The sequence below is a fragment of the Sinocyclocheilus anshuiensis genome, unplaced genomic scaffold (assembly GCF_001515605.1).
Source record: "Sinocyclocheilus anshuiensis isolate Anshui unplaced genomic scaffold, SAMN03320099.WGS_v1.1 scaffold2583, whole genome shotgun sequence".
Taxonomy (NCBI): Eukaryota; Metazoa; Chordata; class Actinopteri; order Cypriniformes; family Cyprinidae; genus Sinocyclocheilus; species Sinocyclocheilus anshuiensis.
The window spans coordinates 97,664-122,550 of NW_015558565.1; the positions used below are offsets into that span (position 1 = coordinate 97,664).

Here is a 24,887-nt window from a genome sequence, read left to right on the forward strand (position 1 = left end):
AAAAATATAAAAATATTTTTTTAATAAAAAAAATATATTTGTATCTTATTTTTTGTTAAATGAATAAATATACATGTTTTAAGTGTTTTCTTTGTGATTATTAGCAGAAATTAGTTTTATTTAATAATTAGCCTACCAGAACACATTAGAAACCAAACGCACTTGAAAGATTACAGTGCGCACTTTATAAAGTATATACACATTTACATTTAACTACATGTATAGGCTACCTATTCAAATGCAGGAATATTGTAAGCGTGTATCGAGTCAGCTCGTGATCGCCTCGCGTGCTGAGATGCTTTATTTCTGGGTAAATGCGCAGTGATTCTTGTGTTTCTGGATGCGAGCTGAGTTCCGTGTGTTTGTCTCTTTAAGTCTCGGTCGTGTGCGGGAATATGGCGGAGAAAGCCCAGTCTTCAGCTGCTGGTGAGTGAAAATAAACGCAGATCCGGATCCTGCTCTTAATCAGAGCTCCGGGACACGGCCTTATCTGAATTACGTTCATTTTCATCTCACGCAGTATTGATTTATCCTATAAAGAATTACCATAAATGTCTTATTGAGGACTATATGCTCTAAAAGATCCTGCTGTTATTTTGTGATAAATTTTCACTCGGATTCTCATGATAGTCTAAAATTAACCATGGTTAATGTTCGTAATGATAGGGATCCAATGTTAGCATTTCTCATTGCATTCCTTTTTATTTACTTTATTTGAAAGCATTGCCCCGCATTTTGTGAAGTTTTATGTCATTTTTTTTTTATTGTATTGTTATTTTCCTACGAATTACTTTATTTAGGAGATTTTTTCTTTTCATTAATATTCTGCAGATCTCCAGATACAAACTAAATCTGATTTACAAGCATAGACTGTTGTAATCAGTTTGCCATAATAAAATAAAACCTATCCTAGCCTATGCTTTAAAAAAAAATCCTTGTATTTTGAAGAATTCTAATAAGAATACCTATAATTAGAAGTCTGTCTAAAAAAACTTATTTCTGTATTTACATTTTATTTTATTGCATTTTGTTATTTAATTTATTTATTTGCATGCATTTTATCAGTATTTCACTCTGAATGACTATACATTTCTTAACAGCAGTTTTTTATAGCAGGGCTACAATCCCAGAAAATCTGCAATGGAAAAGAAATTGCATATATATATATATATATATATATATATATATATATCATGCCTTTTTAAGTCTTATTTATTTTTCCCATTTTTATATGTATTTTTTTTTCTTTGAATGACTATACATTTAATAATAGTACTTTTTATTGCATTTTTATTCATATTAATTACTTTATCAGCTTTAGTTCTGTGGAGACCTGCAGAATATTCATGAAAACACTCTTGAATAAAAACGTTTTACATAAACTATATTATAATCACGTGTCGTGTCTGTCGTCTAGGCGGTTCCGCTGAGGTCCGGATGGTTCTGCTGGGTCAGACGGGTTCAGGCCGCAGTTCATCTGGAAACACGATCCTGGGTCGCTCCGCGTTCTGGGCGGACGTGTCGCCCGTGTCCGTCACCAAAAGCTGCCAGCGTTCAGAGGGCGTGGCGGATGGGCGGAGCCTGCGTGTGATTGACACCCCGGGGTTCTTCCACACCTGCCTGGGCCCGGATGAGGTGCGCGCGGAGCTGAGCCATTGCGTGGAGCTGAGCGCGCCCGGACCGCACGCGTTCCTGCTGGTGCTGCGGGCCGGACGCGTGACGCGCGAGAGCAGCGCCGCTCTGGACTGGATTAGTGCCGCGTTCGGACCGCAGGCGCTCGGTTTTACCGTCGTCCTGATCACGTGCGGCGACGCGCTCGGAGCGAAGCCCGCGGGCGACTTCCTGAAGGAGAGCGAGGAATTATGGGAGTTTGCGTGCAGCTGCGCAGGCGGTTATCACGTGTTTGACAACACTAAAGGTACCGGCCACATATTGAATTAATTATGATAATTGCAATTGCAACATTTTGGCTGCATCCGAAAACTTAGGCAGCTGACTTGCTGCTGTATGAAGCAATGACTTTGCAGGCAGCGTTTTTGCACGAAGGCACCTCGTGAAACTGATTTCGGACAGGCTTCTGAGGCAGCGTAACAGTTTAATGATCTACAACAAAATAGAACGAGTTTTGATAACTAAACAAATACATAATTACTATAATACTGATTTCTCGCTAGAAATAACATCAAAAGTGCAGAAAGTTAGTCAGAAATATACATTTACACACGAACTGACCACCAAACGCAACTTTCAGACGCCATCTCTATTTTTTAGCTCAACCGTCATGGAATGGAACGCACAGGATTGTGGGATATCAAAGGCAGCAAAGGATACATCTGTGCTGCCTTCAAAATTCGATCAGAAGGTACCTCCGGAGATAGGAAGTGAAGCAGAATTTGGATTCGGACGTGCCTTGATGCCTTCCTGCCTCCGAAGGCAGCATTTTAGATCATGTGAGATAATTCGGAATTGCAAGATAATTCAGAATTGCGAGATAATTCAGAATTGTGAGATAATTCGGAATTGCGAAATAATTCATAATTGCGAGATAATTCGGAATTGCAAGATAATTCAGAATTGTGAGATATAAACTCACATTTGCGAGACAGAATTGTGAAATATAAACTCAGAATTAAAAAAAACGTCAGAATTGCGAGATATAAGAAAATCTCAACTCCATGATTTATTGTATCGCAGCAAAGTGTAACTATTTTATCATGCAGCCCTAATCTGATAAATGCAACTATAAGGTAAGAACATATTAAGATATTAATTAACAAGAAGCTGCTTTGAAACAGTGTGTATTGTGAGGAGCACTACAAAAATAAATGTGACTTGACTAAAGGTCTCGAGGAGAGGTCACAGGTCAGCAAGCTGCTGCAGAAGGTCGATCTGCTGATGGAGCGTAACGCAGGAGCGCATTACACTGCTGACATGCTGCTGCAGGCTGACTCCGCCGTACGCCACATGCAGCAGAAGATTCTGGGAGATGATCAGGAGGAGGATGAGGAGGCGAGGAATAGGGCGGAGCGTCTGTTCTGGTACGAGCTGCTGACGGCCATGGGCCGCGGTGCGGTGGAAGCGTCCGGCGTGATGGAGAAAGGGAAGGGCAAAGGGAAAAAGGTCAAAGCCGTGCAGAGGGTGGCGGCCATGGCCTCCACGCCGCTGTCAATCACAACCGCCGCTAAAGTGATGGGCGGAGCCGTGAGAGAGGGAGCCAAAGTCCTGTACAAACAGAAGAAGATGCTCCTGCGCTAACACACACACACACACACTTCACCTTTAGCAATACAATATAAGCAGATAAAAATACACAACATCATCACTTCCTGTAGATGTGATCAAACGTCTGCACTACGAGATAATGCATGAATCCCCCCAATAATTTTATCTATTTTTTTAGTAAATAATAAATCTCACAAAATGTCCAGGACAATTCCACCAAAATTATATATTTTAGTCTATAGTCTATTTTAAGACCATTAATATTGTTTTGTGATATATGTAATAAAGCACTTTCGAAACATACTAAAATGCATATTTAAAATTGTATTTAAAAGTATATATATTTAATTATGATTATATACACACACAGTATAACTATACATACATGTACATATTTAGTTGTACTTAATTTATGCCGATTTTATGTTTAGACAGGATGAGAATGGAAATTATTTTAATTGTGCTAAAAACACAAAATATTTTTTTATTTTGATTTATGGCAGCTTGAATAATAACGTCTGTTTAATGATCACGAATGTCTGATTCACTTGATGAATTAATAAAGAATGAGGAAATAAAGAGCCGTGACACACAGATGGACTGGAGTGTGTTTCTGTGCTCATTCGCTCTCATGAACACAAGCGTTAGCTCCGCAGAGACAGAAACTCTTTATTGGCATGCTTTATAAAAACCACGGCAGATAAACTGCCCATCTTCATTAAAAAATCATTATGCTATTGCCAGACATCTGTTATATGTCATTCTCAGACTGAAATGTGGTTTATACAAACATTCATGTTCTTCACGGGTACATTGGCACAAAAACACTCAAAGATCCCAATCAAACATCCCTTTACAGAATGAAAAACTATTTATAGTTGGTCATAAACTAGGGTGACCATGCTTGCCATTTTTCCTGGACACGTCCTGGGCAGGATTTATATGTTGCCTAAAATAGCCAGGTTTTCCTGTTTTCTTACTTGCTGAAGGTAATGATCTAAAAGTAGTTTGACCAATAACATGCAGGCATTGTACATGATCGACCAATCGCGGCACGTGAGAAGGTGGGAGCTACAGAGAACGGTCAAAGCGATGCAAAAACACGTACATGTTAAGTGTGTTCGACTGGAAGAGGTGCTGCGCAGACCGATCAGTGTGTGACAGTGTCTGCTCTCTGTCCGGGAAAAATGGCACGTTATGGTCACCCTACAGAAAAAAAAACTAATGTACTACACGTCCAGCAGATCTGATCACTGTAAGGCACGATTACACCAGCCACACATGCAGCTCAAACACAAGAACTACAGCAGCGGCCGGTGATGATGTCACGACTGGGTGTGGCCTAATCCAACAACTCACACCGGCATTGGCAAACTCATCTTTCCACTTCCTCTCAGCACTGCAGATAGATAGATAGATAGATAGACAGACAGACAGACAGACAGACGGAACAACCATAGATCGACAGACAGACAGATAGACGAATAGGACAGATAGATAGATGGACAAACACAAACAGATGGATAGATGGACAAATAGACAGACAGATGGATAGACGAATAGGACAGATAGACAGATGGACAGATGGATAGACAGACAGACGGATAGACAAATAAGACATAGATAGATGGACAAACAGACAGACAGATAGACGAATAGGACAGATAGACAAATGGATAGACAGACGGATAGGACAGATAGATGGATGGACAGACAGACAGATGAATGGATAGACAGACAGAAGGATGGATGGACAGGCAGACGGATAGAAGAATAGGATGGATAGATGGACAGACAGATGGAGGGACAGTTGGACAAGTAGACACACAGACAAAAGGATGGACAGACAGATAAAAGGATAGACAGATAGATGGACGGACAGACAGACAGAATGATAAATAGACAGATGAAGGGACAGATAGACAGATGGATGCATTGATAGATAGATAGATAGACAGACAGATGAAGGGACGGATAGACAGATGGACAACAGATAGACAGACAGACGGATGCATTGACAGACAGATAGATAGATAAAACGAAATACAAAGAAATAACATCAATCAATAAATCATCTTCTAATTCATCTTCTGATCATTTCATGAAAACAGAGCTAAGATGAAAGTTGTGAGATGTCTGCTGACCTCTGGTGAAGTACAGATAGAAGAAATCGCAGTAGAAGATGGTCTGGACGACGCCGGACACCACGGCGATCTGGTCGAAGAATCCCTCCACGTGATAGCGCCACACCCAGTTAGCGAGGTACAGCACACGGTACAGGCCCAGGAAGAACAGGTAGTGTGTGGTGATGGACTCAGCCTCGCCCGTCTTCGTGATCATGAAGAGCTGTGGCAGGATGGCCACCGACTCCAGATAGATGGAGAACGTCCACAGTATCTACACAAGCACAGAGATCTGTCATGACAGTGTTTCATCTTAACATCCAAAGCGCTGCGTGTTGAGCTCTGACCTCCAGCGGCGTGAAGGCGTAGTTCTCCAGGAACGACAGACCGGCCACCGGCACCAGCAGGAGCTCCACGCGGAACGAGTCGCTCTCAGAGTCGTATGAGTTCCTGAAGCGGAAGAAGATGAGGCTGACGGTGGCGTACGCCAGGACCAGATACACCACCTGAGAGACAGACAGATCACAATCACTCCTCTGTCAGACAGCTCCCATCCCCAGTGGCTTTCCCTGGGATCCAAACCCACAGCCTGGTGTTGCAAGCGCCCTGTTCTACCAGTTGAGCTGCAGGAACGTAGTTTGAGTGTCTGTGGTTTGGCAGCTTCAGGAAACTAGCTGTGGGTTTGTCATGCACACTATGTCCTACAGCTTTGCATGAGTTTAAACAAATAATAATATATGATTTCAATGGGTGGACTATGATAACAATTCAGTGCAGACATCTACTGAGCAATCACAACAGTTTCAAGATCAGCTGTGTGTGCGTTTGTCTTTTATGGAAGACCATTTCTGCAAAAAAAAAAAAAAAAGTGCAGCGGTAAATCATAACTTTGACAAACTATGAGATACTAAGTCATATCTGTGAGATAAAACATCATAATTATGTCATTAAAATTAAAAATTATGAGACACCAAGTTATAATTATGAGATAAAGTCAATTATGATGTACAGTGTCTCACAGAAGTGAGTACACCCCTCACATTTTTGTAAATATTTTATTATATATTTTCATGTGACAACACTGAAGAAATGACACTTTGCTACAATGTAAAGTAGTGAGTGTACAGCTTGTATAACAGGGTAAATTTGCTGTCCCCTCAAAATAACTCAACACACAGCCATTAATGTCTAAACCGCTGGCCACAAAAGTGAGTACACCCCTAAGTGAAAATGTCCAAATTGGGCCCAATTAGCCATTTTCTCTCCCCGGTGTCATGTGACTCATTAGTGTTACAAGGTCTCAGGTGTGAATGGTATTGACACTTTGGGCCCAATTTGGACATTTTCACTTAGGGGTGTACTCACTTTTGTGGCCAGCGGTTTAGACATTAATGGCTGTGTGTTGAGTTATTTTGAGGGGACAGCAAATTTACACTGTTATACAAGCTGTACACTCACTACTTTACATTGTAGCAAAGTGTCATTTCTTCAGTGTTGTCACATGAAAAGATATAATAAAATATTTACAAAAATGTGAGGGGTGTACTCACTTCTGTGAGATACTGTACATAGTTGAAATTGTCAAAAAGTTGTTATTATGAGATAAAATGTCAAAATTGAGATACCAAGTCATAATTGTGAGACAAAGTCATAATTAAAAAAAATGTCTTGATTATGACTTCATCTTTTAAACTATTGTTTTTGTCATGATGATTATCTCAGTTTCAACTTTTTAATATCATAATTATGGCAATGTCATCTTGTAATTTTGACTTTTTATCTGTTTTGACTTATTGTTTTTGTCATAGTTATGACTTAATCTCAATTTCTACTTTTTAATATCATAATTATGACTTAGTTTGTGATCATTTTTACACTTTATTTCATACTTATGACTTAATTATGATTTGATCTCAATTTTAACTTTTTAATATCATACTATGTCAATTTTGACTTTTTATCTCATAATTATGACTTAGTATCTTATAATTTTGACTTTGACCATTCTGAATTTTATCTGATAGTTTTGAATGTCACTGTTTTTATCATAATTATGTCTTGACTTTTTAATATCAACTATAACTCCGTATGTCATAATTTTGACTTTTTATCTGATTTCAACTTTTATCTCAGAATTATGAGTCGTATGTAATAGTTTTGACGTAGTATCTCATAATTTCAACTTTTTATATCATAATTATGACTTTTTATGTAAATAATTGTTATCATTTACCAAATATTTGTTTTCCCTTATGTGGTGGAAATGGGCTTTCATGGTCTTTACCTTCATGATGGTGTTGTAGACGGAGATGAAGGATGTGAACAGGTCCAGATATCTGGTGGTGAAGACCAGTGCGAACAGCACCTGAGACTTCCCAGAAATACCTGAAACACACACAAACTTCAGAACAGAACAGGACACAGCAGACTCATAAATGCCGAAAGAGGATCTTGAGTTCCTCAAGGAACCCCTGAAGAACCTTAAAAACATGCACACAATCAGCTGCCACGTAAACACAATGAAAACTACACGCGAGCAAACGCTTAACATCATTTACAGCCCGACAGTCGCGCGTTTAAAATGTGTCAAGCGTTTTCATATGTGAATCAATTCTAAAAAAAAAAAAAGCTTCACATTCACGTTCTCTAGTCCGGTTCGATCAGCAGTGCGCACAATAACACTCAATAATACACAGCACTGCTGTGCACATGTGTGTTTCTGCATGTACCTGCGCATGATTTGGATCTCCAGATCTTCAGGAACAGAATAATGATGGCGACCAGATGACAAACATCTCCAGACAGTCGGAAGATATTCATGTTATCGATCAGTAATCAGCGCTGGATTTAAAGAGCTTGAAGCTGTTCTCAGATCAGATGTTCGTCCTGCAGAAATAATAATGATAAATACATTTTAAAAAACTCTTTCTTTCTGCTGCTCAGCGCGTGCGCGTCATCCGGTCTTTCAAGCATGAATCTCGTATTAATTTAATAGACGTACCAAATAGAATCCGTGATACTTTACTGCAACTCTACGCTGGACTGTGCGCTGCGCTCGCGCCGCTGATTGGTGACGTGGCTGACGGTCCGCTCGACCAGGATCCGGGTTTCCTCGCCGCGTCACAGCACCTGCGGCGCGCGCATCTAAAGGGGAAACGCTTCAGCTAAAACAACATAACAAAAACCGACGACTACCGAGTTGTGTCTGTGCACTCAAAATCAAAATGCATGTCTGTTAGTGAATTATGAAAAAAAAATTCTGCAGATCAGCTGGACTGCATGACTCTATGAAGAGAGCGCTGTAAATTCATGTGAAAAAGCAGATTTCACTATCTCACAGTAAATGTTGTTTTATAGTAGCCTATCATTTACTCACCGCTCAAATTTTGGCTTATCAGTCTACTATTTCTACCATAACAGATGCAAAATTATCCTTTGTATGTGTATTTTAGCTTGTCGTTTTGTGACTTCAGATGGAAAACTGCTGTGAAACAGACCACACAGATCCGCTGCTTTGGCTACATGCAAATCACAGCTTATAAATCTCTCTCTCACTCTCTGAATAATATATATGTGAATAATGCAAAATATGGCATGTAAAGTAAAATCACTATAGCTCAGATGGATAAAGGCAAAATAGTAGGCCTAATACTGAAGAATTAAGTACAATTAAATAAAAGCACAATTTAATAAACTATGCAGCAATCAATGAGTTATAAAAACGTAATGCATTAGACGAGCAACAAAATAATGAATAAAAAGCGATCCTGAAGTCAAACGTGAACTCTGTGTGAGTGTATGTACCAGTATTTTCCTCTAGAGGACATTACAACTCCCTCAATACTGATGACAGATTAAAAACACAGAATACACCCACAACACACGCTGCACATGACATAAAACATGCACGACAAACTTACACAAACAGAAACACACTTCAGATGTAATTTAACAATGATTTATTGATTTATGGTTCATATAAAAACTACACTTTAAAACTTTAAGAATAATGTAGCCTATTTCAAGTAATGTTAAATGGTGAATAGTTAGATTTAACGTTAATTGTATTAATAATGATAATGATAATGCTGAAGAGTTTATAACTAATAGCCAGGTAATATGCAAAGCTTGTTTGAGATAAAAGTGGATTAACTGGGCATTCTTTCATATTTAGCGACGCTGCACGTGTTGTTCTGTGATCTCACAGCGTTTGTCACAGGGTCGGGTTTATTTTACATAACGGCGAAACACGGCAGTATAGTGTGCAAAACGGGAGAAAACGAAAAACGAGACAAGCCAGAGAGAGAGAGAGAGGGAGAGAGAGAGCGAGAGAGAGAGAGAGAGAATGATGTCCATCAGAGGTCGTGGGAATTTATCAGGACGCCCAGAGGCGATTACAGGCTATTAATACACACTCACACTCACATGTCTGGCTTCTAACAATCACTCTCTTCTCTTGTGCTGTGTCTTTCTCACGGTAATTTAAGACATGTTTGAGAAGCAGATGTGATCTGAAGGTTGTCTTCATATTCAACAATTACGCGGAACTTATGACGGAGTGATTGACAGATGCGAATATTCTTAAAGATGTCATCTTCGGCTTTCATATGAGAGTGAAAATGCATTAAGTTTGTTTCTGGCCTCTGTGTCCTCCTTCACCCTCTGACCTCATGTTGCCGCGATCGACCCTGTCTCTGTGTGTGTGTGTGTGTGTGTGTGTGTGTGTTTGGTATTGAGGTTTTGGGTCGCGTCCCGTTTGAGTCAGAGAGGATCACCTGTCTGTCTGTCTGTCTGAGCGTCTCTTCTGCATTGCCTATCAAAACAACAATTCATTAAACTTGTTAACATTTTAGTTATGAAGTGCACCTGTATCTGTCATATTTTAATTCCTCATCATGCTTCATTGCGTCAAAATGACTGCATTTGCTACATTTAGCGCTGGTCGACACACACACACACACACACACACACACACACACACACACACACACACTGTGTGCGAAATTTCGCTGGCAAAAATGTAGGCTATATCTTTACGTTGTGCATTAATACAATAACAGCATTATTTGTTTGTCTTCCAGTTAAATGCGGCCTCTTTCCATGATAATGTCCTAGCAGGATCCTGCCTCCCTCCTCCTCTCGTCTCAGCTCGTCTCTCTCGGTGTTTTCTCCCACACACACTCCCACTGTCAGATTCCCCACCTCCTCCTCATCCAGGCCTCCGCCGCAGAAAATAAGAGCTCGCGCAACAACCGCGCGTCTCCATAGAACCCATGCAGTGGCCGCTCTCAAATATCTAAAACGAAATAATCAGGACAGAAATACAGGTCAGAGGTCATAAAACCAGCGTTCACAGACTTTCACGGTTGAAAGTTGTGGTAAACCCGTCAAATGTTGTGTTCGTAACCGTTCGGAATAAAGGTTTTTATTGGAACCTTTAACATCCGTGGAATCTTTCCATTGCACGAAAGGTCCTTTATAGTGAATAAGGTTCTCCAAATAATTAAAATGTTGTTTTATAAATGGTTATTTTAAGAACTGTTCACAGAACGGTGCAAAAGTACTTGTATTGTAGGCTATTGCTGTGAAATCACCTGTATTTTTAACAGTACGTTGGTGGTTTAGATTGGTCATATTTTTACAGAATTTGAAAAAACTGTTCAGAGAGTTATGAACACCCAGAGCATGAACACGTTACCCAGGGGAGACAGAAAGAGATGCGGGAGAACATTTGGTTTTGGACACCAAAATACTTTGACAAGAGGAGGAAGAGAGAGACAATCCCTCTAAGAATAGCAGAAAATCTGCTAACGCTGAGGAACATGAAAAAGATTAAAAGTCTGTTATCCCAGAGACAGAAGGAAAAACAAAGATAATTCAATCAAGACAACTCACACAAGAGCGCCTTCTGATATCCATCACGTCTGATTTGGACTGAATTTCACTTGACATCAATCTGAAGTGAATATAATCGCAGTGACAGGCTCACATCTTCCTCCTCCTCCTCCTCCTCCTCCGTTATCCGCCGGTCACCCACATGAGCGCGAGACCGCTCGGAAATACCGCGTGAGACCGGAGGGATTAACCGGCGAAAACTACAAGAAAACACGAACTACGAAAACAAGCCGCTGGTAATGTCGTGTTAAAGATGGGTGTGTTCGGGGAATAGAAGAAAGAAAGAAAGAAAGAAAGAAAGAAAGAAAGAAAGAAATCAGGAAATCAGGACGAGCGAACGGAGCAGAAGACACATTTACAGATTAGATATTTGCTTTCATACGGTGAGCAATTCTTCATATCTTTATTCATGTGTGTAGTAAGTTTGTCTGATGATACTAATGTCTGAATCGCTATTAAAGTCCCCCCCCCCCAGTTTATTTCCATACAACATTCATGAGGAATTATTTTACTGGCTTTTTTTTAATGAAGATGTCGCTAAATACAGTGTAAATACCTATATATGGTCAAACAATCTGCGTAATTTATTATTAATTTATGCCAATTATTATTATCATTATATTGTTTTAAATAGGAGTCATGCAGAAACACAAGTTAATGTTATAACTTATAGCCTACTTTATGTACGTTTCACATTTCTTAAATGAACTAGGCTATAATTTATACCTTTCAATAGTAGCTAATACAGCTATATACACATTTAAAGGACTGACTTGCAGATCAAATCGATGGCGGATGGGCAGATGAGGGGAGGATAAATGCGGCTGAAACAGAGAAAAGAAACTTGATGTTGTAATGAAAAGAGATTATTCTGTTTGAGATCACGCACTGATCGCGCGCCGCATCTGGAGCTTTACCGGATTTACCGCTCGCGCCGAAACCTACCTGTTTAAATATTTTTTGTCATATTTTCTGTCACAGTCTCAATCCCGAACATTTGCTGCATGATGAAACCCCTGCGGTCAGTTCGACGTGATTAAACGTTTTCTGACGAGTTTTACACTCTGTTTACTACAGAACACTCTAGTAATTAACGACAAAACTGTTCAAACTGAAAGCGCGCGAAAATGGAGTTCTCGTTTCCCGAATCTGCCGCGTGACTGCATTTGATTCCCCCGATCAATACGAGCTTAATGCACTGACAAAAACAAAATGTTTCCACACTTACAGAAATGTACCACGGCTCAACTATAGTTATAGTTTGGACACCACCTTTGTATTTACATACAGTGCCATGGAAATACTGCGGTATATGTGAATATGTTAATCATTCAGTACCACTGTATATGTCAAAGTATCACGGTATTTCTGTGATATAATACATTATCAAGAACAGCACTTTTTTTGTAAATGAACAAATGGTATAAATATGGTTCAAACGGTCAAAAGTGGGTGTAAAAAGTCTATAGACTTACCCAAAACACACAATGCTGTTATTTCAGCCAATATACCAAACTACAGTGGCCACAAAAAGTGAATCTGAATACCGAAATCACGCTTACGTCAATTGTATCATTTATTATAAAGAAACATGCACAAACTAAATATAGGCTATAGTCAGAAAGTTGTTGGTTTGAAATGCTACAACATTAGATGTTTAAGATGACAACATTGGTGGATTATGTTAATGTGAGTTAGTGTGGAACTACAAACTGATCTTGGCACTATCAATGCCAACAAGTTCATGGGTTCAGTTCCCACAGATGAACCGATTAAATGCATACCTTGAGTGTCTGCCGAGTGCATGAAGGTAAACATCAGCAAAACACCAGCTGTTACTGAAGAGAAAGATCCTGCAGCCTTTGAGATACACACTTGATCTAATGAATGGCGTCAGACATGAGAAAATGTGACTTGAGGAGATTAAATACTTGTTGGGACCACTGTACAAACACAATAAATAAAGCCTTATGAGAAAATGAAATGACACAAAATCATGATTTCTTCAAGTTCTTCAGACAAATTCTTAGTGAAGCACATTAAGAGCTTCATCATTTATCTAGTAAAGAATATTAAATATATAAGATTAAATCTGCTTGAGTCTGAACTCACCTTCTGTCAGTGTGTGTGTGTGTGTGTGTGTGTGTGTGTGTGTGTGGTGCTGTCATATTAATCCCACACACACGGACAGACGGACGTCTCAGATTACAGCGCAGGATCTTCAGGGCTCATTTCTCTGGATCTGCATCATATCACTGTTAAAAATGAGAGATGAAGAGATTATTCAAATATAATTTACTGGATTAGGAATTAAGAAAGAAACGTCTCCACACACACACACACACACACACACACAAACACAAACACACACACACACTCACACACACACACAGGTGATCAGGGATTAAGTGTGTGTGTGTTTATGTTGTGTAACAAAGATTAAGTCCATTTTCATTGTAAAGAGCAGTTATTGAGTCACATGCGTCTGTCCTGCATCTCCCACAATCCCACTCTCTCCTCAAACTATTTAATATGTCATTTAAATTGACAATTCATCACAAGACATACTAATCTTTTCAAACAGTAGTTTAGAGGTGTGTGTGTGTATGAGTATATGAGTAGTATGAGTGTATCGTAATGAGACCACGATCATGAGAAACAGAAAACTGCCCTGTAGATATAATCAGATCACTTCACTGTCATTTACAGTGTCATGAAGCGACAGTAAACACAATATAAAATACACAATAAACACACAACCTACAAAATGTACAAGTTCACTCTAAAAACGGGAAGAGCCTAACATTTTTTTGAGTTATGACAGCTTCTAATGAAATTATGTTTAACCAACAAACACATTTTGAGCAGAAATACAAATTTTGAAGTTGATTACTCAAAATAATGTTGCTCCAAATTGTTTCAACTTAATTCAAATGAACTGTTGGCCTTGGAACCAATTAATCTGATCTACTTCTGTTCAAATCAACTCCGACACCATGTAAATTTGACCAAAAAGTAAGATATTACTTGTCACATTAGCTCTACTCTTCAACACAATGGTGAACACTTTAACCCAACCTAACAGAAACTCTTTTAAATGTCAAACATAACAGCATTAAATACTAACAAGTCTTCCCTTCACTAAAAACACATGAAACAACAGTTAATTTTAACATTTAATCTCCTTATCTAATCCTATGCAAAGCATGCTGGGAACTAGAAATCCAATGGACAATTTCTAAAGATATCAAAACAATTTAATTAAGTTACTACAACTTACATTTCAATACAGATATTTCAGGTTAAATTGCACACACTATTAAGTTAATGTAATGATCAACATTATGTCAACAGAACTCAAAATCAAAATAATGTTTGCAACTTCTGTTTTAATTAAATGCATGATTGGAAGATAAAAAGAAAATCTAATTTATTAAGTTGCAGTGATAGATCCCCCAAATTACTTTTTAGAATGTATTTTATATATTTCATACACAATAAGACCAAACATCCAGCACTACAAACACAATGACAAACTCTAAACACATAATACAATTATTTTTGACATTCAGATTAGAAGTTATCAATCACTGCACAGATTTACCCAATCAAACATGAGTATTTTTATTCAAATAATTGTAAAATAAAATTAAAAAAATATTTTCTATTTAAAAAAAATTATATTTTAATATACTTTTATTATATATATATACATATCACATATTCTGTCATTTAAATGTACAGACAATCAGATTAAATGTTTAAATACTTTTTGAATCTAAAAATATAAGTCTAAATATAGAGCTGAACACTTAGAGAACTTGCAAATCAGTGATGGCTGTTAGCCTACATCTGAGTGTGTGTGTGTGTGTGTGTGTGTGTGGGCTATTTTAACAGCTGCTTTGACCCAGATCACAGCATCCAAACCAGAACACAAATATAGTTCCTGTGCACATCACATCAGCCTGAACTTTCTGCATAGCATCTTGACTGACGCATCTCTGTGTCTGCAGTGTGTGACGTACAGTAGATCCAGGTGTATTAGGATGCCAATCCCCAATCTTTCTGGGTAAACGGACAACACTGTTCTGTCGTGTCACTGGAGAAGCACACACACACAAGCTGAAGATCAAGTACAGCATGGGAGCCAACAGAGCCAGCAGGTAAGAAGAGAATGTGTGGGAGCAATCATGTTTATGGGTCAAAATAATGCACAAAAATATGCTTAGTTTACTCAGTTTTGATTATTTCTAATATTATAAAAATCATTTGGATGAGTCAGTATATGTGATGTAATTTGTGTCTCTTTTTTTTGAGAGTTTCGAACTATGTTCTGTTTAAAACATTTCCTTTTTCCTAGGAAATTTATCTTGGACTCAAAAGCTAATCAAGTAACAAATACAAATAATGACAGAGACACATGACAAATATCAAATAATAAAGCATAAAGAGGTTTTACCCATCATCAAGAGCCCTGTGAACATCTGATGGTGTTCATGTTTGTTTACTGAAGTCTTTGGTTCTTCCATCACAGTAACACCACACACCTGAGGAGTAATGAAATAATTTTATTCAAGGCATAGATCACAGAAACAATATGTGACCCTGGAGCACAAAAGTCATAAATCGCTGGGGTATATTTGTAGCAATAGCCAAAAATACATTGTATGGGTCAAAATTATAGATTTTTATTTTAATGCCAAAAATCATTAGGATATTAAGTAAAGATCATGTTCCATGAAGACATTTAGTAAATTTCCTATTTTCCTGTATATCAAAACTTAATTTTTGATTAGTACTATGTATTGCTAAGAACTTCATTTGGACAACTTTAAAGACAATTTTCTCAATATTTTGATTTTTTTGCACCCTCAGATTCCAGATTTTCAAATAGTTGTATCTAGGCCAAATATTGTCCTATCCTAACAAACCATACACCAATGGAAAGCTTATTTATTCAGATGATGTATAAATCTCTTTATTTTCATTTTTGAAAATTGAGTTATGAATTATGACTGGTTTTGTGTTCCAGGGTCACATATCATTCTGTGATAATTTACTCAAGTCGCTCAAACCTTATGACTTTGGAACACAGATAATGATATTTTGAGTTTTTTTTTTGTTCATACAGTCAATGGGTTCCTATGTTGTTTGTTTGGTTCCGAAAGTTCAGAAAGAAAGTCATACAGGTTTGGAATGACACAAGGGAGAGTAAATGATGACATAATGATCCTTTTTGGGTTAAATATCCATTTAAGTCCTAAAATCTGTAGAATAAACGGTAAAATGCTGCCAAATGTAGAACTACAGGGTTCAACTCAAAAGTTTGTGGTCATTTTCTCAGCTGGTTTGTGAATCAGTATGAACTCTCAGAGTCAAATGATATGGGTTTAATGCTGATTCTCTAAAAACAAGACCATCTTAGACCAATTAAAGAGGATGAGGATGGACAGCATCTTGCTCTTTAAGGCAAGACTATGGGCTATTTTGCTTCCATATCATGTCTTGTTTCAGATTAGTGGAAAAAAAACATCCAAAATACACATTTAAGTGTTTGTTTTATTGTACTTTATCTATTTGCGTCTATAGATTTCCATCTCGGTACATATTTTTAAAAGTTTTTTCTCCACTTCAGCAGCACTTACATACACCAAACTTTACAGTTTTATTCCTTTCTATATTCTGAAGGATTTTACTGAAGGGTTTATTCATATGCCATTTGACTGGTTGTATTATTGCACTTTATATATTTTTCGTCTGTAAATTTCAGGCTTTTTCCTCAAAATGTGTTTTTACCTCCACTTCAGCAGCCCTTACAGTCACCAAACTTTACAGTTTTTTTCCTATCTATATTCTGAAGGTTTTTACCGAAGGATTTGTTCATATATGATTCACACTGATTTATATAACATTTTATTCCTAAAAACGTGGCAAAAATGCATCTCTTTATAGACTGTGAGTTTGTTTCTCCACTTGAGCAGCATTTACATACACCAAACTTTACGGTTTTTTTCCTATCTATATTCTGAAGGTTTTTACTGAGGGGGTTGTTCATATATAATTCACACTAATTTATATAACAGTTTACTCCTAAAAACGTGGCAAAAATGTATGTTTTTCCTGGCTGTTAACAGTATTTTCTGGTTTATGCAGTGATGAAAAGAAAAACCCCAAATCCCCTCTGTAAAAACCTTTAACTCTAATATGTCAACAAAATCAAACAAATTTTGAACCTGGTTTTATTCAATTTTCAGATTTATGTTATAGAATATATGCAAACCTTTAACTATAGATAATGCCCCATTTGGATATTGAACTTGTAATACTTTTTTTCTCTCAATTTTATTCACCTGTAGTCGCTTGTCTTAAATAATTTAAGACAAGAGACTACAGGTGAATAAAATTGATAGAAAAAAAGTATTATAAGTGGTTAATCTGTGAAAAAGAAGAAAAAGCTGTTAACAAAAAGCTTCATGCCAAAGTTTTAACAATTTTATTCAACCACAGATTTTTACACTTCTTTTGTTCAATACACTAGAAACAGTGATAGAGGATGCTTGAAAATACTGTTTTATGTGAAGTTTCACTGGCTCAGACACATTTACTCTCACTCATGTGCTCCACCAAACATCAGCAGGTGATTGAGAGCCAGTAACACTGGCAGACTGTTTATTTATTTGCTTATTAGTATGTGTGTGTGAGAGAGATAGAGCTCAGGTTATAATCCCTAAACCTTCACTGACCGCAATCCTGATATGCCTAAATGACTGGCCTTCCCTCATAATCCCAGATGAGGGGCAGGTAATGCACACCTGAGGCCCTCGTACCTTCACAACACACACATCTGAACAGAGAGGCAGGGAAACGATGGAGAAACAGACAGTCCTGATCCCACTGACAGCACCTTCAGTACAGGTTTGGGAGGTTCATCAGGAGGGTTTCTGCAGAGAGACGCATTAGTGACTCATGGTTTATCTGGAGTGAGTGTGTGTCCTTTAGACCGGTCACTGGAAAGAACAAACGCTCCAATCAGATTACAGCGCTTCACCCATCCTCCTGCAGCGCCAAAAACCCACATTTCACACCTTTAGTTATTCATATGGTGCTTTTTACAATACAGATAGTTTCAAAGCAGCTGCACAGAAATTAAAAGGCAAATAACAGTGTAGCAAAATTAATCAATTATGAAACAAATTGAAATTCTGCTGTAAAACAGCTCTACAGACAACAATATTGTCATTATTCACTCAGGATTAAATCAATTTGAATAACTGTCAATCAGGGTTATCTAAAACTATTAAAAACAATTGATTAAAAGTTACTTGATATATACCTAAATAGCTAAAATAGAATAAAATAAAACATACCCGGATAAAATAAAAATAAAAATATTACATAAACTCAAATAGTAATATTTAAAAGTAAATAAAAATAAAAACAAAAGCATGTGAAAATAATAAAAAATGAGCTAAAAACAAAAACTGAAATATTCAAAATATGAATAACTATATATGTTTTTATAAATAAAAATAAAACTGTAATTCGGATACATTATTCTAAATAGTAATATTAAAAAAGACAAAAGCACATGAAATTACTAAAAATTTAACTGAAATTAAAATGAAAACTGAAAAAATATAAAGCTATTTCGCAATATTAAAGCTAAAGCTGAAATAGTAAAATTAAAAATAAATTACAGAAAGCTAAAATTAAAATGAAAACTGAAAAAGTGAATTAAAAATATTAATAACTATAATTATTCAGCTCAATGTTCATTCAATTCAGGTAAAAAAAAAAAAAAAGCGCCCCATTTTCTGACCACCAACTCTTCTGTTGTCTCTGTCAGGTACTGCATCGTGTCTCCTGATGAGGAGGGACTGAAGATCTCCACCCTCGGCCTCCACAACGGCCACGGCTCCGGACGGCTTCACTCCCCCGGTGGAGAGGCGAGCCCAAGCACGGCATCAGCGCTGATGAGGACCGGCTACAATGGGAAGATCTCCACATCTGGCCGAGGCCAGCTACGCTCCCGCTTCGTCAAGAAGAACGGCCAGTGCAACGTGGTCTTCGCCCACATGGACGACAAGCCGTGGCGGTACCTGGCGGACATCTTCACCACGTGCGTGGACACCCGCTGGCGCTACCTGCTGATGATCTTCTGCTCCACATTCCTGTTCTCCTGGCTCGTGTTTGGCCTGATCTTCTACAGTGCGTCTTTAGCGCACGGCGACTTAAGTCAAGATCGCGGAAGCAGCGGAAAGCCGTGGAAACCGTGTTTGCTGCACGTCGAGGGTTTCGTCGGCACGTTCCTGTTCTCAGTCGAGACCCAAACCACAATTGGTTACGGCTGGCGCTGCGTGACCGAAGAGTGTCCCGTAGCTATCGTAACAGTGGTGGTGCAATCCATCGTTGGGTGCATCATCGACTCCTTCATGATTGGCACCATCATGGCCAAAATGGCACGTCCGAAGAAGCGAAACCAAACCTTGCTGTTTTCGCATAACGCAGTGATCGCGTTGCGAGACGGGAAGCTGTGTTTAATGTGGCGTGTTGGGAACCTTCGGCGGAGCCACATCGTTGAAGCCCATGTTCGAGCGCAGCTCATCCGCCCCTATGTGACGGCGGAGGGCGAGTTCATCCCGCTGGAGCAGACCGATTTGAATGTGGGCTACGACGAAGGCACAGACCGCCTGTTCCTGGTGTCGCCGCTAGTAATCGTGCATGAAATCGACGAGGACTCACCTCTGTGGGGGATGAGCCGTGCGGATCTGGAGTCCGATGATTTCGAGATCGTAGTGATCCTGGAGGGAATGGTGGAGGCGACGGCAATGACCACGCAAACGCGTAGCTCGTACCTGTCCCGCGAGATCCTGTGGGGTCACCGCTTCGAGCCGGTCATCTTTGAGGACCACGACCGTTACCAGGTGGATTACGCGCACTTCCACAAGACCTACGAGGTTCCCTCGACGCCCGCCTGCAGCGCTAAGGAGCTGAGCGAACGGACCGGGCGCCGCTCATCCGGGTCGTCCCGCTCCGTGACGCTACTCCCGCCGCACTCACCCAGCACCTTCTGCTACGAGAACGAGGTGGCGCTGTGCTGCGGAGAGGACGAGGACGAGCTGGAGGTCGCTCCCACAGACTTACAGAAGATGTTCCAGGATTCGGCCACAATGACCTCCGGAAACAACATGCTCTGCGTGTTAGACATGGACAACCAGATCGAGTTTGACATCCTGCAGACTGCATTACCACTCGACCCCATGACTTATAAGAACGAATCCGAGATATGACGTTCCCACAAGTACATGCGTTTATTTATACATAAATGTATAGTTATATCGATATTTAAGTTAATTATTTGAATGTATTCTACTTAAATAATACAATTAATTTATATAAATAAAAATAAATATAATAGAATGTATATATTTATATAAATGTATTATGTAAATATAATGCACTTGAATAATTTACTTAAATATAAATAAATGTAGTAATGTTTATAAATATTTGAATAAATTTATAAAAATACATGTTATTTACATATAGTGATATAAATATTTACACAAGTAAATTATTTATTCAAATATATTATTTACATATTAATACAAAATACACTTATTTATATATATATATATATATATATTATAAGTATAATACATCTGATTAATTTATTTGCATAAATATAATTTACTAGTAATAAATGTGTATATACATAACTGTATTCAGTTATATAAAATGCATTATATTTATTTAAATACATTTATTAAAAATAAATGTATTATTTACATATACATTTATATAAATAAATACATTTTAAGTAGTCATTTATAAATCCTAAATGTATTAATTTATATAACTGTATTATATAATACAACCAAATAATTCACTATAAATATACTTAATACAAGTAATGCATTTGTATACATATAATACATGCGTTTAAATAAATGTATATTCATTTACATACATTTATATGAATAAATACATCTATCTATTATTTATATATAAATAAATCACCTTGCCTGCATTGGTTTTGTACTTTGCTCATCGCAGTCTTCCCAAAGGAGGAAGTGGGTGTGTTTGGCCTCAAGGAACACGTGACCCTAAAGGTCGTGACCTCATGTCACGCCACATAAATGGTCATTGGTGAGGCTTCCAGCGGAGATTAAACGCATCCTCAGTGAAAATAAGACTAAGATGCCAAGAAGACTGAAACAAGTGAAGCACAAATAACATCACCAAAGGAGTCGAGCTCAGGAAGGACTGACGTTTCTCTCTGTTCATGTGTACAGTTACTGTAAATATGACATAAAAACCCGTCAGATTCTGTTCACGTCTTCAAACAAAATGGCTTTATTAATGTTGATTAACACACAATACTTAGAGTTCACCAGGTCACATCAGTGCAATAAACAGACACTACCAGATCTACCTTTTATAGTCTCCAAATTATAACTGAGTTCAATTAAAAGATGAGTTTTGAAAACTTGAATGCGAATGCAACATTAATTAGATCATTTAAAGTTATATTTGAGTAGATTTGTTTTTTTCCAGCTCTGTTATTTTTTTGAACGTTTTGAGGGATGGAAAGATGAAATCTGTGAAAACTGTCTGAAATTAATTTCCATCCTGGTGAAAATCTCAATGGTTCATCAAATATTTTTTATGAATTTATGTTCGAAGCAATGACAGCTTTCTAGTGTTAAAAATGTGAAGTTTTTCATGAATTAGAGAAAGCATGATTTATTTAAAAAAAATATGCATCTGAAATCTATGGAAGCCCATTTATGCTACGGAATAAAAAAAATATAAGGTAATCACCACTTTTCATAATTCAGACTTTATTTCTCACAGTTCTGAGAAAAAAGTCAAAATTGCGAGAATTTTTTTTTAAATAAAATTCTGACTTTTTTGCCCTCGTAAGTTTATATCTCACAATTCTGTTTTGTTTCCACCACAGAATAAAAAATACATATTTTTAGAATTCTTAGAATTACAACTGTTCTTCTCAGAATTCCGAGGTTATATCTCTCAAATCTAAGTTTAAAATCTCACAAGTCAGACTTTTTCCTCGCAATTCTGAGTTTATATCTCACAATTCAGAATTTGTTTCTCGCAATTCAGACTTTTAAATCTGCCGATTGAGTTTAAATCTCGCAATTCTGACTCTTCAAAAAATAAAATAAAAAGTCTGAATTGTGAGATAAGTCACTTTCTGTGCTGGAAACAGGCTTCCATAGAACACTGCACCTAATGCAATCTTAACCAGCTGATTCTGGGTCTTCTCATATTTTGTTTGACATGTTAAGCGTGTTCATGTGGTTTGGTGTCCAGCGTTTAAAAGGGAATGCAGTTTAATGCAGTCGAGACGTTTGGTGATCGTGTGCTATGTTGATGTGTGTTTGTGGAAAAAGCACTTTCACTCTTGAACTGTACTGTGAAACTCGGACGGATGATACGGTGATATAAGCTGATGTAGTGAGTTACAAGCGCTCCAGTCTTTAATGTATAAACTAGAGAGCAATAGCAATGTTCATGCTTTATGTTCATCACTGGTTCCCCCAGACTTTCCTCCCATCGTGCTCGTCTCGGGACGGTTCTAGGCGAACCTGATGTGTGTAAATACAAAGCTGCTGCATGATGGGAAACTTTTCAAAGCTGGTTTTACACGTCTTCCCACTTGAAAATCTTCCAGACGGAGAAACTTTACTTGAAAGCGTCAAAACTCCTGAAATGCACTTTATCTTGTTGTGTTGCACCTTAATGTGATACTGAAATAAATCTTTCTACTGCACTATGTTTGGATGTCTAAGCCCATCTTAAACGCACGAGCTGTGACTAGCACTACATGACCCTGTGCTTCAGTAAATCATTTGACTAAACCTTGATTCCTGAAACAGATGAACACACTGGGGGAAGAAAATGGCTGAATACAACTGCACAGCAGTTTACTAAATGTAGAAGTTATTTACATAAGGACTGAACAATACAGATTTAGAGTCAGAACATCAGCTTCTGCAGATACACATTTCCCACACATCTGATGAAAGCAGGACTGATCACTTGCAGTTCTCTGATCTCACCTGTAGATGGAGCGCAACAGCAACATTTTACACACAAGCACACAAAACCCGACACACCGGCGCCCTCTGCTGCTCACTGACGCCTGCAACACACACACACACACACACACACACACACACACACACGTACTGCACACATAAAAATAAATACTCAAATAATAGACACAATATTTAAGACATTTTAGAAAGTCAACAGAATAAATTATAAAAATATATATTCACACATTTATACATTTACAGAGAATAAACATTATTTTAGTACCTTTTACTTTTAAATAAAATAAATATATTAGCAGCTTTTAAAAGTTTACAGAGAAACAAAATAGGCTACATTAGCACGTTTTAAAAGTAAACAGAGATAGATTAAGAGAACAAAATTAAATGACTGCATAAATGAAAGCAATCAAAATATTAAACCGCAAGCAAACAGAAGCAGGATTCAGTGGAAAGCTGTAGAGACTTTTTAAAATGAGCTCGCACTGACCGACTCAGGAAAGCTGCTCAATCACAACCCGGTTCCGGTTCCGCTGGTCAAACCGTAGGCGTAGGGTTTAGAATAAGACGCGAAAACTGCACAACAATCATCGATCACTTCTGAAAGTAATTACAGATTCGACTGTTAAAACATTGAACAGAAGCATTAAACAGGAGTTCACCTAAGTTTCATTTATGGCCACATTTATATGAATGTCCGAGGTCTCCTTTGAAATCAGTCAAGAGAACATATGAAAGCTTTCCCCAACAGAATCCAGCTTTATATTTAATGTATTTCTATAGGCATATGAACTAAAAATTACCTGTAGGAGAGAGAAACCGTAGAAAATCGGATGGCGTTCTGTTAGAAAACTATAGCCTGTATTTACAGGTTTACGCACATTTCCTTGAACCCTAAAACGTGCGAAAATCCTTTATCTGAACACGATACAAACCTAGCAGAGAACTCCAGCTAACGTTCTGAAGGTTCTCTCAAAGTTAGGAACGTTCTGCAGTAACGCTAATAGAACGTTCAAACTCATCTGGTCTTTAATGTTCTCAAAACGTTAGTACAAAAACATTTGTAGCCTACATCGTCCGTGGAATGTTCTATTTCTGAAATGGTTTAGTTTAACGTTTTTATGCTTGTTTGAAAACGTTCAGAAGATTCAAAACACATTTCTATGTTGTCAAAATTATAAAATGGAAACGTTGTTCGCATAACCAGGAAAAATTTCGAAAAAAAATGGGATGTTTTGAATGTTCAGAGAACATTCGGAAATGCTGTTTTATAATTGAATGGGAACGTTAGGCAAATGTTCTTAGAACACATTTTTGTGAGCTCCCTTACGAAAAAAAAGTTTATTCAAGTGTGCTATTAGTATACTTCTTTTAAACTAAAAATAGGAAAGTATACTTTTAGTCTACTTTTTATGTACGTCTCAGAAATGGGCTTTATGTACTTCTCAGAAATATACTTAAAATGACATTTAATTATACTTGACTTATAGCCTACTTAGAAAAAGTCTAAATATATTTTAGCTATACTTGTGCTCCTAGAATCCGTGTTTTCATTGTTATACTGTAG

General features: G+C 37.7%; 3 protein-coding genes across 4 annotated transcripts; 2 read left to right on the forward strand and 1 right to left on the reverse strand.

Annotated features, from left to right (window-relative positions):
* The first annotated feature begins 363 nt into the window (after positions 1-363).
* LOC107679470 (GTPase IMAP family member 4-like) lies at positions 364-3,433 on the forward strand. The gene is made up of 3 exons (XM_016475022.1): positions 364-426; positions 1,418-1,918; positions 2,843-3,433. Exons 1-3 carry the CDS (start codon positions 396-398, stop codon positions 3,253-3,255), a joined length of 945 nt encoding a protein of 314 aa, XP_016330508.1. The 5' UTR covers positions 364-395; the 3' UTR covers positions 3,256-3,433.
* Positions 3,434-4,459: 1,026 nt separating this feature from the next.
* On the reverse strand, positions 4,460-8,493 carry LOC107679478 (ER lumen protein-retaining receptor 3). 2 transcript variants are annotated; one of them, XM_016475032.1, is made up of 6 exons: positions 8,347-8,493; positions 8,075-8,231; positions 7,630-7,730; positions 5,693-5,851; positions 5,367-5,619; positions 4,460-4,621 (listed from the first exon to the last, which is right to left on the reverse strand). In XM_016475032.1, the coding sequence occupies exons 2-6, from the start codon at positions 8,163-8,165 to the stop codon at positions 4,578-4,580; spliced, it is 648 nt and encodes a 215-aa protein (XP_016330518.1). In that variant the 5' UTR covers positions 8,166-8,231; positions 8,347-8,493; the 3' UTR covers positions 4,460-4,577. The 2 variants fall into 2 exon arrangements, with proteins under 2 accessions (XP_016330518.1, XP_016330519.1); XM_016475033.1 differs by having other exon boundaries at positions 8,075-8,493.
* Positions 8,494-11,296: 2,803 nt separating this feature from the next.
* Positions 11,297-20,569, forward strand: LOC107679476 (ATP-sensitive inward rectifier potassium channel 12-like). The gene is made up of 3 exons (XM_016475029.1): positions 11,297-11,623; positions 15,254-15,403; positions 19,087-20,569. Exons 2-3 carry the CDS (start codon positions 15,381-15,383, stop codon positions 20,528-20,530), a joined length of 1,467 nt encoding a protein of 488 aa, XP_016330515.1. The 5' UTR covers positions 11,297-11,623; positions 15,254-15,380; the 3' UTR covers positions 20,531-20,569.
* Positions 20,570-24,887: the final 4,318 nt, after the last annotated feature.